Source organism: the organism of the source record quoted next, unplaced genomic scaffold, assembly GCF_019419815.1.
Source record: "Pyrus x bretschneideri cultivar Hongxiangsu unplaced genomic scaffold, Pyrus_bretschneideri_v1 Contig20, whole genome shotgun sequence".
In the NCBI taxonomy this organism is placed as follows: domain Eukaryota; kingdom Viridiplantae; phylum Streptophyta; class Magnoliopsida; order Rosales; family Rosaceae; genus Pyrus; species Pyrus x bretschneideri.
In genome coordinates this window covers 160,663-186,627 of record NW_025999502.1, presented here as the reverse complement: position 1 = coordinate 186,627, position 25,965 = coordinate 160,663, and the positions used below count along the sequence as shown (strand labels likewise).

At 35.6% G+C, this 25,965-nt stretch overlaps 1 protein-coding gene across 1 annotated transcript; it reads left to right on the top strand.

The window, feature by feature from the left end:
• Positions 1 to 1,485: 1,485 nt before the first annotated feature.
• Positions 1,486 to 8,185, top strand: LOC103930313 (ATP-dependent 6-phosphofructokinase 6). Its single transcript, XM_009339635.3, is given in 13 exon segments — positions 1,486 to 1,701; positions 2,742 to 2,788; positions 2,888 to 2,927; positions 3,091 to 3,153; positions 3,239 to 3,376; positions 5,316 to 5,474; positions 5,587 to 5,640; positions 5,805 to 5,873; positions 5,976 to 6,105; positions 6,415 to 6,671; positions 7,147 to 7,195; positions 7,329 to 7,483; positions 7,765 to 8,185. Coding segments are annotated over 13 exon segments (1,455 nt in total). The 5' UTR covers positions 1,486 to 1,599; the 3' UTR covers positions 7,957 to 8,185.
• The last annotated feature ends 17,780 nt before the right edge of the window (positions 8,186 to 25,965 follow it).

The window sequence follows — 25,965 nt, the reverse complement described above, 5'->3', positions numbered from 1 at the left end:
TAAAGATCATAGCCTTCGTCCGATCTTGAGGGGATGCACTGTTCTCCTCCTTGATGATTTCTCCAAGATTCCCTGCCTCCAGATGGATCTTGACATCCACTACCCAGGTAAGGTAGTTCTTCCCAGTAATATCCAGGGCAACAAAATCAAGTTTTGCCAAGTTCGTCATTTTCTTTTCTGAAAGAAAAATAAGATGTGTAAGAACTTGCAATAATATGTATTCTGGAGGAGTATCGTGTTAGAACTTCTGGTTCTTACAAATTTTTCATTTTGATCTTCAAGCCAAAATGATAAACACTCGAAACTTCTGCCTCGAGATTTACATGATTAATGAGGAGGGCGATTGTACCGCACCACTCTCATTGAAACAATATAGCAGGAAAATTTAAATATGCAAAGTAGGGCGGGCAATTATACTGCACCACCTAAAATTGCAGTAAAATTAAATCTGCAGTCCAAGATAAGTGATGATACCGCACCATCTTCGATCGCAGTAAAGATAAATAAACATTGGGTTAGTAATGAGGAACTACATCAAACAAGAAATCAAAGATATAAGTAGTTGTTATATTGACAACTAGAAGCAGGCATGGTGCTAGCAATTCTTCACAAGGACACACCAGGCAGGTGAGGCAGAGGAAGAAGAAGAACAGTAAAATCTTTGGAGGAAGCATTTTTCACTGATGTGAACTGTTTAGGGTTAGAGAGTCGTGCTGTAATGTGTTATAAATAGGCAAAAGTTAGAGAGATAACCTTTGCTAAGGACAGGAATGAAGCGGGTGCGAAATATCACACTATTTTGTTTTGTAACACTAACACATAAGGATTGTAGATAAAACAGGAGGGGAGGGATACTGATATTATTGCTTTCAGTAATTTTCTCTTTTAGTTGTTGTATCTTGATCACCTGCGGAGTGGTTTATTTATAGAGCCACATCCGTAGGTTTACAGTGAATGAAAATTACACTCGTGACTAATCCAACAACATCCGTGATTAGTTTACAGAAAATGGATGATTGCTATACAACAAACAAAAACTACATTATTAGGCATGTGAGAAAGTTACTATTGGCATGTGGGCATACATTCCCACTAATTACAATAATTTTGTCATTTTCATTAAATTTTAAGCCGTTTACATTAAATAAAGTTTAGATGATTTTTTTGCTAAGATAAACTTAGTCCAATCCACCTTCATTAAAACTCCCACTAATACGTACACACATAGATGTGAATTGACAAACCCGTCCTTGCCAAACATGATTGAAGTTTTGAACGGAGAAATAATTCAACAAATGCTCTAGAATCTTTGAGACTCTTCTAAATTCTTTCCCAAGAAACTCACTCACATTAAACAAGCCGTAATCAGAATAAGTAAATTTTCAATTCAACAAGTGGGAGCTGTTTGATAACTTTGATTAATCAAAACCAACGGCGACAAATAGGCCCTGCTGTCTCATACCTTTATTGTCTTGAGATATAGCAAGATCCGCTGCCATTTCCAGTCCCGGTTTCCGCTGCTTCGACCCTGCGACTCCCGATCACCCTCCATATTTCCCGCCGTCTACTACCAGAGAGAACGGCCGTTCCACTGGCAACATGGCAATTTCCGACAACTGCGAGCCCAAAATGGCCACCGGCCCCTCCGGCTACGTCCTCGAAGATGTTCCTCACTTAGTTGATTACATCCCCGATCTCCCAGTAACTCTCCCTCTCTCCCTCTCTCTCTCCTACTATTCTACTTCTCTCTTTCTTAAGGCTCTGTTTGGATGATCAGAAAAAAAAACTACTCGGTTTATCAGTGTTACAGTATTATATATGCTACTTGTATATATACTTTGATTTTGTTTTTTGGAGAAAATAATAATCTAATAATTGTAGCTGCCAAAAAAACATGTGATCTTCTTCTTCTTCTTCTTCTTCTTCTGGTTGGTGTTTTGCATGTTCGGTGTTGCGGCGGCGGTTGCTTTTTTTTTTTTTCTTGTAATAGGTGGTGACCGAAACGCAGCGTTTTGGGATGACTGAATATGTGAATCCAGTACAAAGAGCTTTGATTTGTTTTTTTGTTCTTTCTGGAAATTGTTTAAGTTGTTAAGTTTTAACTGATCTGATTTTTCATGTAATTTGGTTTATTGAGTTGTTCTAAGACAATTTTTTTTTATACAACAATATATTTACATTTAGGGCAAGTTTGAATTGCTTCTAGAATAGTTAAAAGCTTTGGGCTCGTTTGAAAGTGCGTTTAAAATTACTGAAAGTACTTTAGTGAAAATGTTTTTAGAAGCACTTTCAGAACCAAAAATTATTTTCTTTAACAGCGATTTTAGCTATATTAAAAGCATTTCTAAACGAGTCATTTATCTGCCGACTAATAGCACTTCTGACTACATATGGAGAAAAACTTAGAAGTGCTTATGGGTCGCATAAATGCTTTATGGAGAAGCGGATTTTCATGAAGCACTTCCAACTGCTTTTCTAGTTAGCATTTGGAGCCAACTGCTTTTCTTGGAAGCACTTGGATTTTTAACGAATATTTACGTGTGTTTCTAAAAATTGTGCTTAACATTAGTTACTATAATTTCTAAGATCAGATTTTTCATTAGTATTTTGCTAAGAGTGCTTTGAGGTGTGGCGACTTGATATGAATGAGTTTTCGATATGATAATCCTATCTTGATTGTTTTGCTGCAAGGGGCAACGAAATCTAACACGCAGTTTCTTATGTTTTATGGCAATTTGCAGACGTATCCCAATCCATTACAAGACAATCCCTCCTATTCGGTTGTTAAGTAAGTTAGACTCCTTACATTCACAGCAAATGCATTTGGTACCGACTCATTTTGTTGTGTTCTTTGTGAATTCACAAAATTGATCTTGCTTTTGATCAGGCAGTATTTTGTCAATGTGGATGATACCGTTGCCGAAAAGGTGAGAAATATTCAGTGCTTGCCCAAAAGGTGATAAAATATTCAGTATTTTATCAATGTATTCATTCTTCTAGTATATATTTTACACAAATTCATAGTGATACGAAAACTTCAACGTTTTACAATTTCGGTTTTCTAATTCTATAATGTTTTTCTTTGTATAGATCGTCGTCCAAAAGGATGATCCAAGGGGGACGCACTTTCGACGCTCTGGACCACGTCAGAAGGTTTTAAAACCTAGTTTTTTCACTCTATTTATTGTCCTTGTATTATATATTCCAGACAAATGACGTGCAATTGGTTATTTCTCAGGTGTATTTTGAGCCAAGTGATGTGCATGCATGTATCGTGACATGTGGTGGTCTATGTCCAGGACTGAATACAGTTATTAGAGAAATAGTATGCGGGCTGAACCACATGTATGGTGTCAAAAGAATTCTCGGAATAGAGGTAAGGCATATTTGATAGGATTAAAAACACACCACAAAGTAGCACACAAATGTTTTATTGATTTTCCTTATTAACACTAAGATTGGTCAATTGTAGCATATGAAAATAAGGGTCTTTCCCGCAAAAGATTGTTTTATCTAACTACTTAAAATGTCACAAAAACTGGGTTACTGTCCCTACTGACCAGCCACTGAAAAATAATTATTAGACCTACTTACACTTATCTAAAGTCTACGAAATTTTATATGCAGGTACTAGACACACAGAACTACACTCACACAAATTTTTGGGATTTTTGGAGTTGATTTGCTATTTAAATTAAATCAAACAAAAACAGAACAGAAACAGATTTTAAGTAGTTCACAAATTAAGAAAAACGAGTTAGGGGAATTGCTATCCACCACCAAATAATCATGCAAACATGTTATGTTTCATTCAAATTCCTTTTATTTCCGGATGCAAGTTGGCTCAATGTTAGAACTCAACTTATTACTCTTTCTTGTGTAGTATGTTAAGAGAATAGCGTTTTCAACTTAACTTAGTCCCTAGCATGCAACCTAGAATGACGTTTTCATAGATTTAACAAGTAAAAATCATTAAGAACGAAAAGAGTTTGAGTCATCACAAAGCATCGTAAGTACTAGTGTTGTCTTACTTATCCTAAAAATTGGTTCACATGTTAATCGCAATTAACAAGTACTACTCTAGAACGTATGTAGGTCCTCATTCGACAAGGGCAGGCACACGTATTCATAGCATTAGAATCCTAGATATGCTTACTAAGTATGCATCCATAGAAAACACATAAAGAATTCATCAATGAGACAAACAGTGAACCAATTTTCATCCATTCATAAAAGTAATTCAAACGAAATGTCATAACAAACTTGCAATATTATTCGGGGCTTCAAAACAGCCCCTAACTACTAAAAATTAGTTACATATAATTATCAAATTAAACCAAAAGAAAGACATGAGTTTGAGAAGATAAAACCGAAAGAAGATAATGCCAAGATTTCCTCCTTCCTTTTCCTTCCCCAACGCTGCCTTGCCTTTTTTTCTTTCTTTCCGCCGCCTTCTACAGCCTTCTTTTTTTCTTCTTTTCTATATTTTTTTTTCAACTTTTGCGCTGGGCATTCTCTTCCTCTCCCATAACTCACCAAACTTAATAGCCACTTTATTGTCATAAAAGAGAAGAAATGGAAATACAATTTTAACTCCTTGCTAGCCTCTTAGTATTTCACCTACCATAGCCCTTATGTCAATCAATCCTCCACTTAATCCTCATCTTTATTTTCAATTTAACTTTGCTAAAACCTCTCTTTCTCTTGATTTGTGTTACCGGCTGACCATGGAAAATGGGAAAGAATTATGTAGCTTTTTCTTCCTTGTCGGTTCAATCACATAAGCTTGTAATTCTACAAATTGTCATGTGCTGGTGACTTCACCAAGTAATTCCAACAAGTTACCTGCAGGCAAGTTAAATGAAAATGATTTAAGCCACATGTAACTTCTATAGTCAAGTAGTCTATACTCCAATTCATTAATTTAATTATATAAACACAAAACCATGTAATTCCTTACATTTAAATCCAAACTTGAACTAGAAAATGTAGCTTTCGGGATAAAAATATATATGAAAATATGCACTCATCAATATTTAACATGTATTCAAATACATTTTCAACCTCCGTTTTCGTACTACAAAATAAGATAATAAAATGTGTATGGGTGCATGAATTAAAAGTTTTACGAACGAGTCATTTTGTTCCCACACTCTCATTCTATATGAGGTAAAAATAACATACTACAATTTGATTGCAGCATATGGGTGGGTTTCTTTTAGGCCTATTGGTGGAAAATTGGCCCTCAATTCATGATAATCTTTTTATCATATGGTTGAACAATGCCATGAACTAGGAAGTAATTCTCCATGTAGGGTGGATACAGAGGGTTTTATGCCAGAAATACAATCCCTTTAACGCCACTGGTTGTGAATGACATCCATAAACGAGGTGGCACCATCCTTAGGACATCACGAGATGGCCGCAATACCTCAAAGATTGTGGACAGCATCCAGTACAGAGGAATTAATCAGGTCGATATTACTTGCGTTACTCTAGATTTTTTTCAAATTTCATTTTATGTTGGCTTTGCTTTCACCAAAAAAAAATTTTGAGCATAGACTTACCTGTGTTTGTGCACGTCAGGTTTATGTACTTGGAGGAGATGGAACACAGAAAGGAGCTTCGGCGATTTTTGAGGTAATTCAGTTTGACGTGGCCCCTACTAGCATTGATCTCAAGTGCTACCCGGGAACAAGGATTTTGGAAGATTCACCAATCTTGAGTGTGTTGGGAAACAATATGGGATGGAATTATAAGTTGAGCGCAATATTTAGTTATTTACCTGCCATTATTCTATGCAGGAAATCAGGAGGCGTCGCCTCAAAGTAGCGGTGGCAGGAATTCCAAATACTATTGACAATGACATCCCGGTACTCCCTTATCCCATGCATGACTTGTCTGATGTATTTGATCTAAATATAGCATTCACTCTTGGAAGCAGTCTTAATTTTGGATTCCATGCTTTTATTTAGGTTATAGACAAATCTTTTGGTTTCGACACTGCTGTTGAGGAGGCTCAGCGAGCCATTAATGCAGCCCATGTTGAAGCGGAAAGCGTTGAGAATGGTATTGGCTTCGTCAAGTTAATGGGTCGCTATAGTGGTAAAGTGTCAGTCCTCTATAATCTTAAAATTATTTATTTTAGAGTGAAACACACTAGATAATGTGAAAATAGGCTTCCAATGTGGTGATATTATGTCACTTGATGCTCTCTTATTTCTCCAATCGAATTGCTTCTCCCTGAACCTGTGCTAGTTGTAACCATGTGTACTAACTGTGCCCTCTGCATATCGACTAGATGTATACATTGGTTTCAATTTCCTCTGCCGGTGACTATGTGCATCCATTGACGAGACTTTGTGTGAACAGTCACTGTTACGTAGATCTTATTCTGATTCTCTTGTCACGCAGGATTCATAGCAATGCATGCTACTCTCGCTAGCCGAGACGTAGACTGTTGTCTGATTCCAGAATCGCCTTTCTATCTGGAAGGACCAGGTGGACTTTATGAATATATTGAAAGAAGACTGAAGGAGAATGGTCACATGGTTATAGTAATAGCCGAAGGTGCAGGACAAGAGCTTCTTCCTGAAAGCATGAACCAGCGGGATGCTTCCGGAAATAAGCTTCCACAAGATGTTGGTCTGTGGTTATCGCAAAATATTAGGGTAAGATGCGAGCGTTATTTCTATGCCTGATCATAGAGAAGTTGTTCCCTCTCCCTCGTTTGTGTGTTCGTCTGTTTTTTACACTTCCGCTGTTGTAAGCATGTCCATTCTGGAACGGGGTTGGGATGTACAATAACATTTTTCCCCTTGGATATTACCGCCCATTAGAAAACGGGGGGACTCAAGAATACTGTCTAGCAACCAATAAATTGTCAGTTTCCAATGAGTCCCTTTTTCTTTGTCAGCCATAAAGACTGTATAGTATAACCAGAAGGTGGTGCTTTGAGGATTTGCTTGCATCCTTTTGTCAAATTTGAAAATTTCAATGTCTTATGCAACAGCGAAAGCAATGGGGCCTACTTGTTTGATGATGTCGACATCATGAGCTATTATTTATTCATAACATTTTTTAGTGACTTGACCGTGGGGATGCCACTTCTTACCATATGTATTGGTTTTGATTATGTTCTTGCAGGATCACTTCTCGAAGCGGAGAAAGATGACTATAAATCTCAAATATATAGGTTCGTCTTACTGAAAGCGGTTTTTTTTGGGATTGTGGAGTATTGATTTTTATTTTCTGATTCTACGGATATTCATCGTAGAGCCTGGTGGAACAACTTATATAACCTAACAATAGCTATGCACTTCTGGCAGATCCCACTTACATGATCCGTGCGATTCCAAGCAATGCATCTGATAATGTATATTGCACACTCCTTGCTCACAGTGCCATTCATGGTGCGATGGCTGGATACACGGGATTCGCTGTCGGCCCTGTTAACGGAAGGCATGCTTACATCCCGTTTCATGTAAGTTATATAAGTTACTCTTGGTTTAAATAGTTATCTCAGTAAAAGAAGGGAAGCATATGATTCAGAAGTGGGGAAACTCGGCATGTTACATTCCCCTATAAAAATTCATAGGCCAATATGACAGGAAAAATGAAGCAAGTGATGCAAGAACATAGGCAAAAAGTAGAATTTACATTTATTTGATGTACCCGAGAACTTACCTTGTCTTTTCGGGTACTGCCATAAATTGTCATTGTGATTTAGTCGTATGCTCAAGTTGATTGTTCTTTCATGCGCAGCGGGTGACCGAGAGGCAGAACAAGGTTGTGATCACTGATAGAATGTGGGCACGGTTATTGTCATCAACCAATCAGCCAAGCTTCTTGGAACTCAAAGAGGTCGAAGCAAAGAAGAAAGAGGAAACAAAAGCCCAACTGATAGTTGGGGAAAACCATACTTAAGCGACTTCAGAGTCTAGACCGAAGGAATAGGAAAATGGTTCAACAAGCAGCTTGTTTCCTAACTCTAAAGATCGTTGTGTACATGGCACTCTTTGTTTTCGCTCCCTATCTGTCTTTATGTGTGATGTATTTCTTTAGAAGTGTTTCGGGTTTTACTGTCGATATCTTTATAAGGATTAAGGAGTCGTTGTATATATGAAACAAATGAGAACCTATTACTGTCGATATCTTTATAAGGATTAAGGAGTCGTTGTATATATGAAACAAATATGATTCCTCTCCACTCTTTTTCCCAACTAAGCATTCCATTCTCTTTTCAGAAAGATTTATTAGAGGATTTGGCCCACCTTGAGGTTCAACAATGTGGCGTGAAAGCTGGGTCACTATGAGCTAACTACGTTTTGTGAATGCGGACGTGCCAACTCACGATTAAACTCGGTCGGACGAGTAGAATAGACGTCATGAAGATGATGTAGAATGTGTTGTTGACTTCTTCAAGCGATTACAGTCGAGGAAGGAATGGGTCTCGACCTTATATAAGGTTGCTTAATCATCGTGAAGTTCACTAAATGGTTCGGTTTTCAATGTGTCGGAACACGAAGTAACGTGGTAACATCTCACTTTTGCTGGGAAGCTAATACGGTGACCTTTTGGAATTCGTCTATCAAGACTTGGATAGATAACCAACTGTCCAAAATCAATGTTGTTTACTCGTCCAAATTAAAGGTGTTGCTGAATTGAATGGTCTACAACTCCGATTCTATTTACTTATCCAAACCGAAAATGTCGTTGGTTGTCAACACAGTGCTGTTTACTTGTCAAAATGAAGGTGTGTTGTATGAGAGGGGTTAGGATAGTATTTTTCTCGAGGGTGTGAGAAGGGCTTTGCATAGAGTGAGGGTTTTCACGTAAAGCATTTTGAGTTGTTTGTTAAGTTGAAGGGTATTTCATGTTGTAGAGCCTCTTCTATTTATAGGGATTGACGTTGTGATAATTAGGCTTACCGAGGTAGTCTTGATAGGACTGTGTCACTTCGACATTTACCTGAATATTCTCTCTTTATTTCTTTAATCCCCTTCTTAGCTGAAACTCATCTTTATCCAATCTCGACTTTTTTTATTAGCCAAATCAGATTAATGGTTCCCGTAGCGATAAGGTACTCGGATGATAGCCCATGTAGTAAAAAAATCAGGCTTTAAACCCCTATGGTGGAGATTATTAGCAAATTCAACCCAAAAAAGAGATTTATGTTAAATCTCAATTAAATGTAGGGATAAAAATTCTCTCTTCTTTCTCTGTAATTGTACCTCCTCAGCTCTCTCTCCAGGCTTTCACACAAAACAAAAACGGAGTTAGACTCATTATAACTCCGATTACCATATGATGAGAAGAAAAGAAGATTTTGTTCATGCATACAGAAATACCCGAAAAAATGAAAGCCAATTCAGCATTCAAACGAGAAATGTACCAAAATTTCCAATTAAGTATTTAAACGAAGAATTTCAGACTTCAAGCATTACAAATTTAACTCTAAAAATGCAATAACAGAAGCGATTAAAAGCCGAATAAAAGCTCATTCTGATTCTTGACATTTTCAGTTTAGTGATGACTCGACCGAGCACGTCTGAACTTAATCCTTTCACAGTCGTACTTCCATTAAGGACTCAATCACATCAGTCATGTTCTGGGCTAAAAGCCCACTAACCTGAGGAATCATTACTAGGACGAGGGTCTTGGCTTTACAGCCCGGGTTAATCCATTTTTCAGCCCAAGCAACCTCTTGGATAAATGTCTAGTAAGCTACATCCTCTGTAACACAAAATTACACAAGCCCTTGGTAGGAAGAGCAATTTCCACGATAGATAACACAAAATTACATACAATTTCATATGCACAAAGTTGAAACCGTTGGCTCCATATCAGCATCATTCGAACACGTTGCTGATGACCTCCTTTAGATCCTTGCAGCCAACGATTTCGATATCCTCTAAACCTGGTGTTCCTTGATATGTCTCGGATGATTTTGGAACGATACACATCTTGTAGCCCAGTTTCGCCACTGTGTGTATCCTTTTATCCATTCGAGTGACCTAACATGATACAGTTAATTGCCATCAATGATATATTGCTTGAAAGAAAACAAAGAAAACAATTAACTGCCATCACTGATTGGGGATCGGATGGCCAACCTGTGAACAAGTTCAACAAACTGAGTTCGGATACCCAAGCAAGCGCTAAGATTAGGTCTTATTAGTATTATGTCAAATTCAAATCAAGCTAATAGAAAGAACTAATCATACGAAAGTGCCCAACATATCCTAAATACAAAGCCAAGCTTCTCATATTTCAACTGAAAAACATCACTATTCAGGACCCAGTAGTAAAATCCGCCGACAGTATCCCAATACTACGAAAATATGATAGGAATGCTGAAATAATTTGCTTACCGGCCGAAGCTCGCCAGCAAGTCCAATTTCACCAATGAATGCTATACTATTGGGAATAGGGAACTCCAAGAAACTGAAGACAATGAGGAAAAGAAACAAATGTGGTTTAAAAAACATTGAAAGGAATTAGGTGCTACATGAAATACAAAAAATAGTTATTTATTTCTTCTTTTCTCGTCTTGATATAACCCGCACATAATGCAGATAAAACACTGAAGCATGAAAAAATTATTACCATACTAAATGTCAAAAGTAAAAATGTATAGGGGCGTAAACAAAATGGTAAATGGCATCCTCAGTTAAAGAAAGAAGATTTGATTAGTAGAAAGGGTAAGTAGCATGCCTGCTGCAAATTGCTACTGCTATTGCAAGATCTCCAGCAGTTTCTTTCAGCGTCACCCCACTAACAACATTTAAGAAGATGGCCTAACATGAAAGCAACTTTGTTTATTAACAGGACAATAATCCAAGAGAAAACTAACCAACAATAAATAAGAAAGTCTAGCATTCGTTTAATTAAACTAAAGAATTTAGATTTACTTGGTATTGTAAAAATTCATTAAACACGTAGATAGAAAAAAGACCGGCGAATAGCCTCCTATGATTCAACTCGAAGCAAAAGTTTTATGTTTGTGTAAGTTTATAAAAACTTCATGTGCCATATTTGACATTAATCCTATCAGTATGAGAGGTTAGGTTTATATTCTTTACTAGTTATGATACAACTATAAATGTTCTCAATCTTTTCATCATGTATAAATAGTTCAAACCTGGAGAGAAACTTCAGAGACTGTTAAGGTCAATGAGAGGAAATCAATTTATAAATGAAAGAATTATTATAACATTTTACTTACATTCTCCTGGAGCTTTAGACCAGCTTGCTTCGTTAGTACCTAAAATATGCAAGACATCAAATGACAACAGACTTTCATCAAAATAGACGAGGGTTTAGCATAAACAAATGATGCGATAATACTGTTTTTTTCTTTTTTTTTTCCTGACTCAAACTCTAAATATATTGAAACTGTAATCTCAAATTCAATATTCACTAAAATGAGCCTTAGCACACTGTCTTCATCGAAGGAATGTCAAAAGAAAAATAGTAAGCAATCTTGGTAATGCTATCATGAGTCTCAAAGCATATGAATATGTGGCACTCATGGTAATGCTATCATGGGTCTATTAATAATGCCAGTTCCATGAAAAATAGCAAATGATATTGCTAATTGCTTGTAACCGAATATAATAAATTGCGAATCGCTATTGTACCACTGATGCTTATTGTGTATTTATGTATATGATACAAATATAAATCCAAAATATACACAAAAACTAAATGTAAAAGCTACTCACAGATTTAATCATGTCAGCTCTACTTGCCGAAACCCCATTAACTTGTCGTAAAACTGTTGACTCAGATACACATAATGCCTACAATAAGCTTATGAAAGTTAGTTAGATGTCATACTTTATTTGAAAATCTGAAAACAAGTTACACAAAACAAAAAGGAAATATGCCGCTAATGGACATCTAGTTACTTGGTCCAATACCAGGAAAAGCCAAGATATGGGTCCAACCCGATTATTATATTTAGTATATACAATATATCTAACCTATCCCACTGCCTCTAGAAAATGCTGAGGAACACTCTTGATTGAGTATAGTAGTCGGCTATGATGGCAGTATAACAATGTTGAGAATAAACATCTGACATCAAGATTGTAAGTCTTGCATCTTAGTATAAGAATAGTGAGGCTCTACACATTGCCAATTGATTTAGGGTGGATGGTCCAACTTTAACAGAGTGGGCAAAACATCCATGTGTCAGCCATCGTTGGGCACACATGTTCCATGTGTGAGGCTCCCCATGTGTTTGCTTAATCCAGCCACCAGTGAAGAACATATTAAGAATATAAAATCCCAAGTTAGACATTCTAAGCCTTGAATCCGAGTTTAAGAATCATAAAGTGTCTCCAACTGTTGCCAATTGGTTTCAGGTTATGATCTAACTTCAAAGAAAAAAGCATCAACTACTACCCCTGGCACCAAGCAACAAACCATACATAAGTACACCATCATGATTATCATCAAGTTCGTTCAAAATATTTCTATGATGGACAAGAAAATTTAACGATTTAATCTAGTCCATAAAATGACAAAGTTGTTAATTAAAAAGTTAAAATAACTCAAACGGAAAGATAAACAAGTATAAAAGCAGTGGAGAATAACCTGAATCTCAATGAGAAAAGTTCGAGATCCATCCATTATTACAGCAACAGCTAAACCAGCTAAACATGGTGAGTCTGAGTATTTCTCAGATAGAAACATCTCACTGGGGTTTGAAAGAGCTTGAAGTCCTGATTGTGTCATTTCAAATACTCCAAGCTGAGAGCAAGGAAAAAAAATCCAATCAGTAAGACAGACTAAGAGGTGATTCTCTACACATTTATACACCTAAAGCAACACACACACAATTCTAATTACATAGGTTTATCTAGTTGAAAATTAGTTTCATTCACTTCACATAGAAGATACAATAATATGCAATTTTTTGTCCCTACTTAAGCTCTTCAGCATTCAGAAGACTCAGAACTAATACAAAATCTGCAACAATCAAGGTACAATGACCTTGAACAGTATATTTCCTTCTCTCAATAGTTAAGAATTGAACTCAGGACTGCCACACATCATCCAGCTACACATTGGATGGTCCGACAAAAAATAGAAGAAAAAACCAAAAACATATTATTTTGCAATTAAGAGAAAGAGACATCAGTCACCTCAAAGGAAGATTTGCTACAAAAATAGAACAGTACACAATATATAGAGCCAAAATGTTTCACCATTTCCCCTTGATCTCCTAGTCACTCATCTCCTAACTATGGCCAAATAGTTTGAATAAAAACTTTCAGTTATAAAAGAAGAGGAAAGTACTCTTGCTTGGGAAATTTGGAAAACGAAAGAAAAGTAAAACAATAACAAGAACCCTTACTAGGAAAAATAGGTTAGATAAGTTGGCAAGATAGATGTACCTAAGGAACCCAAACAAAATAAAAAATGCACAATGAAAGAAGTTAAAGTGATAACACAAATCAACAATACAAATAGGTCAATACTTATGTGGCTAATAAGGGAATAATGAATGTATGGGTAAAGAATGCTATAGCCCTGACTGCCATTGCATACCTCATCAGTGGATCCATAGCGATTCTTCACAGATCGAAGTAAACGATGGGATAAGTTCTCCTCCCCCTGAGAAGATATATATGGATTAGTCAATACCACTATACAGGAATTGATTAAAAAATAGGAAGCGGGCCATAATAAGCTCCCTCCAAACTACCAACAAACCAGTAAAAACAATGTAAGAAGGTACCAACTTCCATATATAGCACAACATCAACAATATGCTCCAAGACACGAGGTCCAGCTATATCTCCAGATTTTGTTACATGCCCAATCTGGATATAAACACAAAGAAAAGAGTAAGAACAGAAGTTCATGATATTACATAAGCTTCAATAACAATCAAAAGATTCTATTCTCTTTTATAGCCCCATCTAAAGTTCTAGAAAAGGGAAGTTCCTGATCTTTACAGGTTATCCCCTTCTTAAAACAGAAAACTATATATAGAATCAAGCTTTTGTTAAAGGTACAAATCGGTAACTAAGATAAGTCCTAGTCATCACTAACCTACTCCATTATATGAGTTCTAAACTAATAAATTGAAAGTAAATACATGAACAATCAGAGTTTGGACAGTGTACACTCACCAAGAGCACAGGGACATTTGTCTTCTTTGCAAAACGCAGCAAGGCTGATGTACATTCCTTCACCTGACACAGAAAGTGTAAGAACTCACCAATTACAGTCCTGAAACTATCACATGATAAAACGAGTAAATTAAGTGCCCTTTGATAATGTTATTCCGGTAGGGTTGGATCTTTTTTATGTTACAACAGCATAAAAGTGCCTCAAAAAGCAACTCTACGAAACCTGATACCTTAGTGGGAGTTGTTACGATACAATCATAAATATCTACAAAGGGTTGCCAAGAAACAACTTATTCACTACATAATTTGCTTCAAACAACGTAGATCAGATATGAATAAGCTTCATCTTATGGTTGGCATATTATTATCAAACTTCTAACCTGTTGGATCGCTCCTGCACTTCCAGCAACTCCTTTTAAATAAACTGTCTGAATTGAATCAATGATTAAAGCCCGAGGGTTGAGAGGTTGAATTTTTTCTAATATATCCTGAAAAATATACATTTATTAATCATTCCAGCATTCGGATCATGATACAGTTTGTTTGAAATATGGATGTGCACATGAGTGCATTATTACATTTAACATAATTATTTCTAATAACGTCATTAAATAAGGACATGTTTATCAGCCATTAGATCATATATGGACAAGGGTGACTGAATTGTACTAAGATGCATCTCATCCTTGACACATGTCAACAGTTCATATCTGATGTAATAGTTGATAAACAGATCCTCATCTAAGGATTGTATCAAACTACTCACATTTAATATACATATGAGAGAGAGAAACGAATTTACTTATAGGACATTTAAGCAATTGATTTAATTAATACATGATATACATCTGAGTAGTTACAGGGGAATGGTATTGTATATTTTCCTGCACTAAGTGAATTGGTTTTATATAGTTTCCCACTAAAATTAAGGCTGTACTTAATTTAATCCCTTTCAGGGTTATGATTAATGCATCTTGTTCCCCCTATTTCTGCCACATGATATCAGGAAGTCCTTACAATTCCAACCTCCCAGTTTATGATGAATTCCACGAGTTGGGCCATCCAATGATGGAGAGACTCACATTTTCTAATGCTTATCCATTTGGAAATAGTGATACGCCAATAAACCGTATCAGTTTTATTCTACTACATGCTTAATTTTAAAACATAAAAAAAAAAGTTGGTAGGTGCATGCACCAGACTTTGACCATCGAGACAAGTTGCAAAACTTGCATCACTTCACATGAGACTAATTAAAATCGATAGTAAGCAAACAAACAAAATCTTCCACATCTCCCAAGGATTTCTCGACAGTAAGCCGGATTAATATAAAATAAAATAAAAAGTAACAACATCCTGGTCTTAGTTATCTCTAGCTGAATAAGAGTAACAGAAAATACAAGATTTAGTCAGCAGAAGCCCAGAATGTGCACCTCAATATCGGTACTTGAGTACAAGAAAAGATCCTCTGTTTCAATCTTCATACGATCAGCTCTGCTTCCAATTTGCTCAACACTCTGCCACCAGACATCAATGTTAATTAACCTACATGCAATAGCCTAAAGTTATAAGAAAAATGATGCATCATGGTGAAACCAAAATTATACAGCACTAAAATTGGAGATTAACATTTCCAGAAACCCCAGCTGTTTTAGGCTTCTCAACTACCGAAACTAAAATCACTTCAGCGCCAAAGCCTTTTAGCCATATGTTCAATCTAAATGGGATAACAGCAGGCGTTTTCAATTGAAAAAGAATCGTACAGTTAATTAAGTTACCTTATTTCAGATAAGAATTCAATAATTCTTTACCTAATTTCATATAAGAATTCAATAAATCTTTCAAGTGGCACATAGACCTTTAAAAAAAAAAAAAAAGTACCTAAAAAAACATATAAGACTGGAATGCACTCATAGTTTCATGATGATCTACCAAAACCAGGCTTAAGAAAATGCTAACCTCTTCACCTGATACATACACAACAGCAGCTGCTTTACCAAGCCCTTGCCCTTCAGCTATTAGTGAAGCCATCTTCCAATTCAAATGTATGGTTTTACATGAAAACAGAACCACAAACAGAGAAGAAGATCACCATAGTCAACATTGAGAAATAAAAGAATATTCAGAGCAACACAAAATTTATATGTAAACTGCAAAAGTAAAGCTCCATAATTAAATCCTAACAACTTACTACCTGCAACACGAGTGTACTCTTGCCAACTCCTGGATCACCGCCAATCAAAATTAATGAACCTTCACAGACAGAAATAAGTACATTAAAAATGTTAATGTATCCACTTCAAACACTGGAAATAAATATTAAAGCTTCCCTCCATCACCAGGTCCCCGACCCACCAAGAGAAATAATGAAAAAAAATCCAAAAAGGGAGACAAGAAAAACCACCTAACCATTGAACAGTCTATAAATTAATACAATTTCATCACTGTCTTCAGTAATATCAAGTGAAGATAATAAGACTGCCTACCCTCAACATCTAGACTACATCCAAATATGACTTGTTTTGATTACCATGGACATTTTCTCCACTTTACCTTGAAGCCAAAAAAGAGTATCACTTCAAAATTTGAAGACAATCGAGTCAGGGGCCAAACAATTAGCTTTCAGAAGTTATTACTGAAAAAAAAAATGCATAATGTTATCAAACCTTGCACAACACCACCACCAAGCACCCTTGCAACTTCACTTCCAAAGAGTCCAGGCCTAAATATCAACCAGACCAACATATGCAATTTCAAAAACCATTTCCCAGCTCATCAAGAGTTCAAACACAGAGTAAATAGAAATACCAAAATGATAAACTTACAAAGGAATACGCCTTTCTGTCCAATTAATGCCCCGGTTCACATCTGTCAACCGCGTTGGCCCAACCTCGCCCGCCTCCAGTGGCATCCACGACCGCACCACCTTCTCTGAAACCTCAAACCCACTAACCTTACCATCATCGTTTGTCTCCGAAAACTGCTTCAACGTACCCATTTCATTACAAGACCGGCATTCACCCCACCACTGGCCAAATGACTCCCCACAATTAGAGCAAACCCAGCTAGTTTTGACCTTCCCCTTCTTCTTACTCCTCGCTATTCCCCCAAAAAGCTTAGTCCCTGCATTCGCGTTCTTAACACTCCTAACACCCTCACCTCTCTCAAACTCGCCAACCCCATTTTGTAAACTCGATAAACCCACACGGGCTTCACTTTTAACACTCCTATGAGCTTCATCTTTCTCAATCTCATCGACCCCATTTCCGAAATTTGACGAACCCAATTGGGTTTCACTTTTACCACTCCGTTGAACCCTATCTTTCTCAATCTCGTCGACCCCATTTCCCAAACTCGATAAACCCAATTGGGTTTGGCTTTCACTTTCACTTCTTGGTTCTTGTCCATCGCCACTGTTATTTGGGACCCTTTGAGTCGCCAATGTGTGCGAGACAGGGCGAAAGACAGACCAACCGCGACGGGTTTCTCCCTTGGAGCTCGAACTGTTGTGCATTTTCAGGGAATCGGCGGCGGAGCCGGGTTCTTCGGCATGGTGGAGACGGCTTGTGGAGTGGAAATGGCGGGAAAAGTTAGGGTTTTGGAGGGATTGGAAGGAGGCGACGGAAGGTATGGAGAGGGTGGGTTTGAGGAGGTGTTTGTGGGTGGAGATTGATCGGAGAGCTCTCATGTCTGATGCTACTAGCATCAAAGAGTCGAAGGTAGGTAGAAGAGAACTCTGTGTACAGTGAAGGGTCGATTTTGCAGCTTTTGAGTTGAAATGCAAACAACCCGCGAAGTTGAAAAGACTGGAATTGTTTGGGCATGTTTAACCACATAACCCTGGGTTTAATGGTTCAAATTTCAAAAGGGTCTATAAGCTAATCCCAAAAACTCTAAATAATGAGAAAAATCATAGACTTTTTATATTAGCATTCCACAAAATGTTAAATGCACCACACATTAAAATTTAATATTAAATGATTTATTTACCTTACTATACAATAGCAATTTTGACCTTACTAAGTTTGTTTTTTTATTTTAATCTAAATACACCTCAAATCACCTTTAATGTATTATTTATCTTCTTCAACTATAAAAATCCCTTTGACCCTCCATTGTTGAACAAAACCCTACCTAACCTATGAAACTACAAACATGTTGATTAAGAAAAATTATTTTTGACGAATGAAACACGAAATCGATGTTTCGGAAACTTTACATGAGGTAAGACTTCATATTCTTTATTGTTTTAGTGATTTTGATGACATTGATAATTATTTAATCTTGCTTTTGCTGCGTTATTCAAGCTTCTATGTTCGTATTCCTAGGGATCACATGGATTATATGAAGAATTAAACACCTAAAATTACCATCAAATATTAAAAACAGACGACATGGGTTTTAATGGTAGAATTGAAAACAACCCACATATGCCTTAAATCCTAGGCGGCATCTTTTGTCAGAATTCTAGTCGACATTTTTTGTTCAAATTAAAAGCTTTAAAAGATTTGAGAGAATGTGGGGTGTATAAAAAATATGAGGTGCATGTAGAAAATATAAGGTGTATATTGAGAATGTGAGGTGCGAGGATATTATGGGGAAGTAAGTGGGGTGTATTAAGATAATTTTTCATTGAAAAAGCAAATATGAGGTGCATTAAGTATGTGGGGTTTATTCAAGAATTTGTGGGGTGTTAATATAATAAGTCAAATCATATTAGTCTTTTCGTTTTAAAAAAATGTTAGGCAAATCACTTTTTTTTTTGTCGAACAATAAATTTGTTAGATCAAAGAATCACGCGGTTCAAACTCACTCCATGGTGCAAGGATAACACTTCTCTCCATCTGGTAAAGGGCCACTTGTGAGGGATCACATTTTGTGATTTACTCAAAAAAATCTCTCTAATTAATGTGGGACTTGCTTGTATTGTGAAGTCTACCTCTCTAAACTTTTAGTTTGACAAATTTTACCTTGTCATGTTCTATTCATATTCTATCTAATTTTTCATCCATAAGAGTCACGGGCCACTAAAGTTATATTATAAAGAATTTGTCGATTTTCTTTTCAAACTTGTAAGTAGCAACTAATTTTCACATGAACTTTAACTTTAGCCAATTACCCCTTAACATTTATAATTAGTCAATTTCCTCCATGAACTTTAATTTTAGCCAATTATCCCCTTGAACTTTTATAATTGGCCTATTTCCTCCCTAACGTTAGATTTTGAACAAATTTACTAAGAAAAGTAATTCTCATCTCAACAAATTTGGCCATTTCAAGACCCAAATTCAAATAAAAAAATATATATAATTACTCATCTCAACAAATTCATTATTAGAATATAAAATAAAAGTTCAAGGAATAAAAGTTGAGAGAGCTAATAGGCTAAATTTAAAGTTCGAGGAGGGGGAATTAATACCACTATATTATATTGTTCTTTTGCTTTTCTAATGTCTTCTTACTTTTCCTTTTCTTGAAATGTGAAGTTACACGAACTGTGAAGAATTGTGATTGTGTAAAATTTAGAGTTATAGTCCAGGTTCGAACTTCGAAGTGTATGTGCAACCTAGTGAAATGGCCGGAGCAATACCAATATTGTTAAACTGAAAGAGACAAACATACAACCGACGACCAACAAATTATAAAACCACATCATATAATTCCACGATACAACATGAATTAAAGCTATAAACTTTACAGAAAAATAATTGACAAAAATCATGAAAAGCGATCACTATACTACAATAATTTTTTATCTTTTTTCTTTTTCTGATAAATCTTTTCTATTACAAAAGTTAATTACAAGACAAAGACCCACAAATAAATATTAATAAGACAAAAAGGGCCACCCAAACTATCTTAAAAAAGGCCCACCCAAAGACCAAATTTTGATACAGAGCTCCAGAACGTTCTAGATTGCTCCCACTGCCGCAACAGTTCTTCCCGATCAACCAAAATCAATTTTCCAAATCAATGCCACAACTCCCACCAAGTAGCATCGTAGAGATGAAATGAAGTGATACCCTATCTCACAGCCACAAACGCCACACTGGTCTTGGCCAGAAATTGAAAGAAGCACGTGGGATTACCACAAACAACACTGCCAACAAAGGCAAACAGAGAGAAGGAGGTGGTGTTGTAAACACTCGAGTCGGCGTAACCGAAACTCTACACATCTTCTCAAAAGAGCGCATCAAAATGCGTTGAAAGCTGATTGCAGACTGGTTTTTAAAGTTATGTCCAAGAAGGGTCGTCGCTCCATTCATACGCCAGATCGAAAAAGATTGAAGAAGATGGATGCCCATAAAGCATAACAGACTAGTTAAAACAATAAAGATAGATGGGGAGAGAGGAAGCAAAAGGAACGAAATAAAGAAGTAGAAAGAAAGCTGCCAAATCTTTCATTGACCTTCACCATGGCAAAGGTGAATTAAAAATGGCAAAAAAAAATTATACTCTGTGAATGAGTCCGACACTGCACCAAACGCTTCACTAAATTAGTGCAGCTTAGTCTAGTCTAATCTAGTCCAACTTAGTCCCTGAAGTTAGTCCAGTCCAAGATAGTCCAGTAAAATAAATGCACCCATAGGGAATTAAAAAAATGATCACTTTTTACATTTGTTTGCAAAAATGAGTAGGTGTTGTATGGTCGTTATATCATCGTTATTATAAAAATTGATCATTTTTACAATCCTGACGCTTTCGTTTTGTATATGACTCACTCCTACATATATAAAGAACAGACAAATATGGGAATCGATAAAGAGTAATGCTACGCCTACAACCTAGTAATCTCATTATTTGTACCATCTTTCTAATACAGACAGGCCCACCAACGCATGTGGATGATATCTCTATTAGAGAGATGGTACAAATGATGATACAACTAGATGGTAAAAGTAGAATTTTTATTGATAAAAGGCATGTGTAAAAAGTTTCTTGGATATGCAACCCATAAGCCACAAGAAGTTAAAAGCTACATATTTCGACCTTCAAAAAAATGAACTGCCGTAACGAAATCAAGAATTAACCTTCTTTAAAAAAATAAAAACCGGATATTTGATCGATGGATGATACTTTAGACTTTGGTTAGGTGGCATGCATTGCATGCGCTTCACGCTTCCAATTAACATCACATGTTAAAAAAGTTTCAATTAATAATTGGATAAATTACACTTTCATATCTCAAGTTTTGAGTCTATTTCAATTCTTTACAATATGTTCAAAACATTTCACTTTCATACCTTAAGTACTATTTTATTTCAAAATAATACATCCATTACATTTTTCATCCATTGATCTGTTAAGCATTGACATGGCCACCACGTGGCTGCCAAATGTGTGCCCCGTGGTAAAAATAATAATTTTTTAATTTTTTTTTTTTAAAAAAACCCTAAATCTTCTAAATATATTAATTAAAAAAAAACTGAAGTTAACCTTCCCGTCATCTCCCCCCTGCCCCAAATCCCTGTTGTCCCCTCAAAACCAAAAACCCAGAATAATCCCCCCTACCCCACCCCACCCACATCCTCCCCGTCGTCGCCTGCATCTCCCCCACCCGCGACCCTCCCTCCCTCCGCACCCATTCTCTTCCCTTCTCTACACACCCCCCCCCCCCCACTCCTTAAATCCACATCCATTCCACGAACCCGACGATGGCGAGACGGGATCTGGGGTTTTTTTTTTTTTTTTTTTTTTTTCTGGGTTGCAAGTAGGGGGTCAAGGGAAGAAGATGAAGATGGAGGAGAAGAGAGGGGAAGATGGGGGAAGACGGGTTTTTTTTTTTTTTTCTCCTTCTTCTTCTTCTTCTTCTTCTTTCTAGGTTGCAGGGAAGAAGATGAAGATGGGGGATATGGGTTTGGGGGTTGTGGGGAGAAGACAAGTTTTAGTTTTTTTTTTTTTTTTTTTTTTTTTTTTTTTTGTTTTTGGGTTGCAGGTAAGGGATCAAGGGAAGAAGATGAAGATGGGGGAGAAGAGAGGGGAAGAAGGGGGGAGACGAGTTTTTTTTTTCTTTTTCTTCTTCTTCTTCTTCTTTCTGGGTTGCAGGGAAAAAGATGAAGGTGGGGGAGATGGGTTTGGGGGTTGCGGGGAGAAGACATGTTTCAGTTTATTTTATTTTTTATTTTTGAGAAAATTCAAGTTTTAAAAAATAAATAAAAAATTATGATTTTTGCCACGTGGCAGACATTTGGCAGCTACATGATATATAAGTGGCAGCCACATCAGCACTTAACGGATCAATTGATGGAAAATGTAACAGATGTATTATTTTGAAATAAAATAGTACTTAAGGTATGGAAGTGAAATGTTTTGAAAATGTTGTAAGGAATTGAAATAGACTCTAAACCTGAGATATAAAAGTGTAATTTACCCTTAATAATTTGTTCACACAAATATTTAATTTATTTGTTCTCCCAAAAGAAAATTATTGATTCATTTTCCATTCAAAGCTTGGGAGCTCAAATCTACAGTAGTTAAGGAATCGATGCAAACTTGAGACCCTATTCAATTGGCTCTCCCTCTTCCATCTGTAAAAATAAAAGGAAAATATGGAAAATAATACATTTGTTCGAGAGACAAATCTTATTTTCACTTTTTTTTAAAGTGAGAATTAGTTGTCACTTCACATCAAACTTCAACGATCCAAACTGTTTATTTTGTAAGTCTCGATTCATAGATCATCCTTACAAATATTCAATTCAATTCAAAACCGTTGCCTATTTAATTATCACAATGAATTTTCAATGTTTTTTAGAGAACAATTGTTAATTTCTTTGAACTCAATTAAATGCCTCAAATATTTCCGATTTGATTAATATTTTGTAAAAATAATCTATGAAGTGCAACTTAAAAAATAAATAGCTCGGATCGTTAAAGTTTGATGCGGTGTAGACCGAACAACTAATTCCCATTTTGATAAATTAAAAAAAAAATAAAATTCATTCCCTTAAAAACTTTCCTTAAACGTTAACTTTGAAAAATGTGATAGGAGCTTCTTCTAATTTTGTTGTTACATCTACCAAGGAGCTTGTAGCTCAATTACGTATTGTCTTGCTTTTTCTTTGCTTGGCTGCTCATTGTACTCCAAAGAACAAACTAAACTCTTAAGCTCCTTTAGAGGAACAGAACTTTACCTGTAAAAAAGCATTATTTTAGCTAGCCTGGTTAATTGTTTTTGTCCTCATTATTCTTTTGTTTGAATCATAATTTATAAATGCGTTATTATTAGCATTTTCAAAAACTCTTTGCACATCTCCACAAGTTTCTCCTTCAAGCTTTTTATCGAGAAGGAATTTATGAAATATTTGGTATGTCTATAACAATTCTCTTTTAAAAATGATATTGAGCATAAAAAGGAAATTTATGCTGTAGTTAGAATTATCGCACATATATGATTGCGTAAATTTTAGTGGATTACGTAGGAAATCCTATGAGATCTAAAATATCTTTTTTATTAGTGTTTGTATTACTAGTATAAATAAAGACACAAAACATGAAGAATAACACAAACATAATTCTTCAAGCCCCTTCTCTCCTCTCTCTGTGCCCGATCTCTCTCTCTCTTCCCTCTCTAAGTTTATGCCACAACAATTTAATAATAGAAACCAATTATATTTGAGAACAAACAAACAATTTAATCATGAATCTTAATAACGTTATTCATAAAAAATCTTAATAATATAATGAAGTTAATAGTGTTAAATATCTAAAGATTTCACGAATATGTTTGCTTTTTGAAACTTAATAATTTTTTTTTTTTAAAATGGATAGGCTAATTGGCCACAGTTGTATGCCTGCGAATTAGAGTATTTTACGTATAAAATAAAAGCCTTCAATAATTTCATCATTAGTGTATTTTAGTAGTAACTAAGTACCTATTGATGAATTAAAAACATGTTTGGTAATAATTAGAAAATAAGAAATATGTTACATAACAACTCCTCTAACAAGGAAGAAAAACTAAAGTAAGGAAAAAAAATCTTAATTTTTTCTTCTTGGTCAATAGATAAATCTAAAGCATTAAAGTAAATGTAAACCCACCTTTCTTTTCTCACTTAAAAAAAGAAAATGAAATCCTAATGTTATTCAATACTGCGGTATGATGGTATTATTCTTGACTCATAAGTGAGAGGTCTTGGATTTGATTCTCAGCACAGGCGAATTTGAATCACATTATTGCTAGCTTATTGTAAGGTTGAGCACACTCATTTCTCATAACGTAGATAATATTGTTTGCAAAAAAAAAAAAAAAAAAAATGAAACCCCAATTAATTATATAATTCCAATTTTCCACATCTTGTCACCCACCCCAATATATAGTTTGTAAATGGAGGGAAAAGAAAAAAAACTGCAAAAACAACAGGCTTAAATATAGCCCATTCATTAGGTCATTTCCAACCGAAGGGTCCAAAGGGCTAGGGGACTGAAAATAGCCCAAAAATCGTCTCCAACAGAGGGCTAGGCTAGAGGGCTCGTGGGCCCCACGGAATCTGAAAGGGCTAGCCAAATTTTTTTTCTTAAAACTGTTGGATTTCCTGTCTGATTTTGTTTCATATTTTTTTTTTAAATTCAATTTTTTTCCAATAACTTCTATTTTACAAAATTTGTTCCATATTCTTTTTAAATTCAAATTTTTTTCCAATAACTTCTATTTTACAAAATTTGTTTCATATTTTTTTTTAAATTCTATTTTTTTTTTCCTATAGCTTCCTAAGTGAAACAACATTAAATAACATTAACCAACATAAAAATTATACAATATAAATTTAAGTCGTAGTTTTTTAAATTTAAGTTATTGTACTTTTTAAGTTTAAGTTGTTGGAGTTTTTACATTTAAATAATAAATTATGTTTGGCCCTATGACCCTTTAGCCCTCAGTTGGAGTCGGTTTTTTGTGACAGGGTTAAAATGAGCCCTATGGCCTTTTGACCCTTGATTGGAGATAGAGACAAATATGTTCCTGTATTGTTCATTAAAATATTATTATCTTGGAGGACCAGATGACTAAAAAGAACCTCCTAGCTAACCCTCGGTTGGAGATGGCCTTCCTTTCTATGTCCTAAACCTTCCTTAATTATTGGTTAATCTAATTATCTTCCCCTTCTGCTTATCCATTGAAAGTGTTCAAACCTGTTCACCTTGTCTTTTGTTTTGAAAGTGTTCAGAATCTCATTCCCCTCCCACTCCCTCTCTACTCTTTCTCTCTAACTTTTCTCTTGCCAATCACATCCAACATGACATAAGACACATTAGAGGAACATTTGTATTAAAAAGATTTTGTTCTATATTACCAACTGTTTCATCATCCTAGGAGAGAGAGAGAGAGAGAGACACAGAGATACAATTACAAACAAACAAATCCTCAAATCAAAACTTAAATCAAATGCCAAATCAAAACGTTTTTACTGTCCTTAAATAAAAAAGTTTCTCGTTTCGTTTTTGAATCATCAAAAATTCAAAAGAGTCTTGCTTATTTTTGCTAAATGATGTTTAAATTTGCCAATCTGAGCTATGTGAAATTTTCTCCTTCTGGGTATGCATTAAGCTTTCAAATTTGAGCTGAGTTTTGCTTATTTTTAATCCTTTTTGGCTTAATTTGTAACGGGTTGTGTGTTTCTTCTGTTTATTGGCATAAACTTTTAATCTGCATAAATCCAAAAGGGTCTTCATTATTTTTGCTAAATTATGATTATTTTTTTTTTTCGACCTGGGTGTGTAAAGCTTATACATTGAACTAGGTTTTATTAACCTATGAAATTATGATACCCTAAGAGTATAGAACAATGGCAGAAAGAACAAAGAAAAAGAGGAGAAGAGA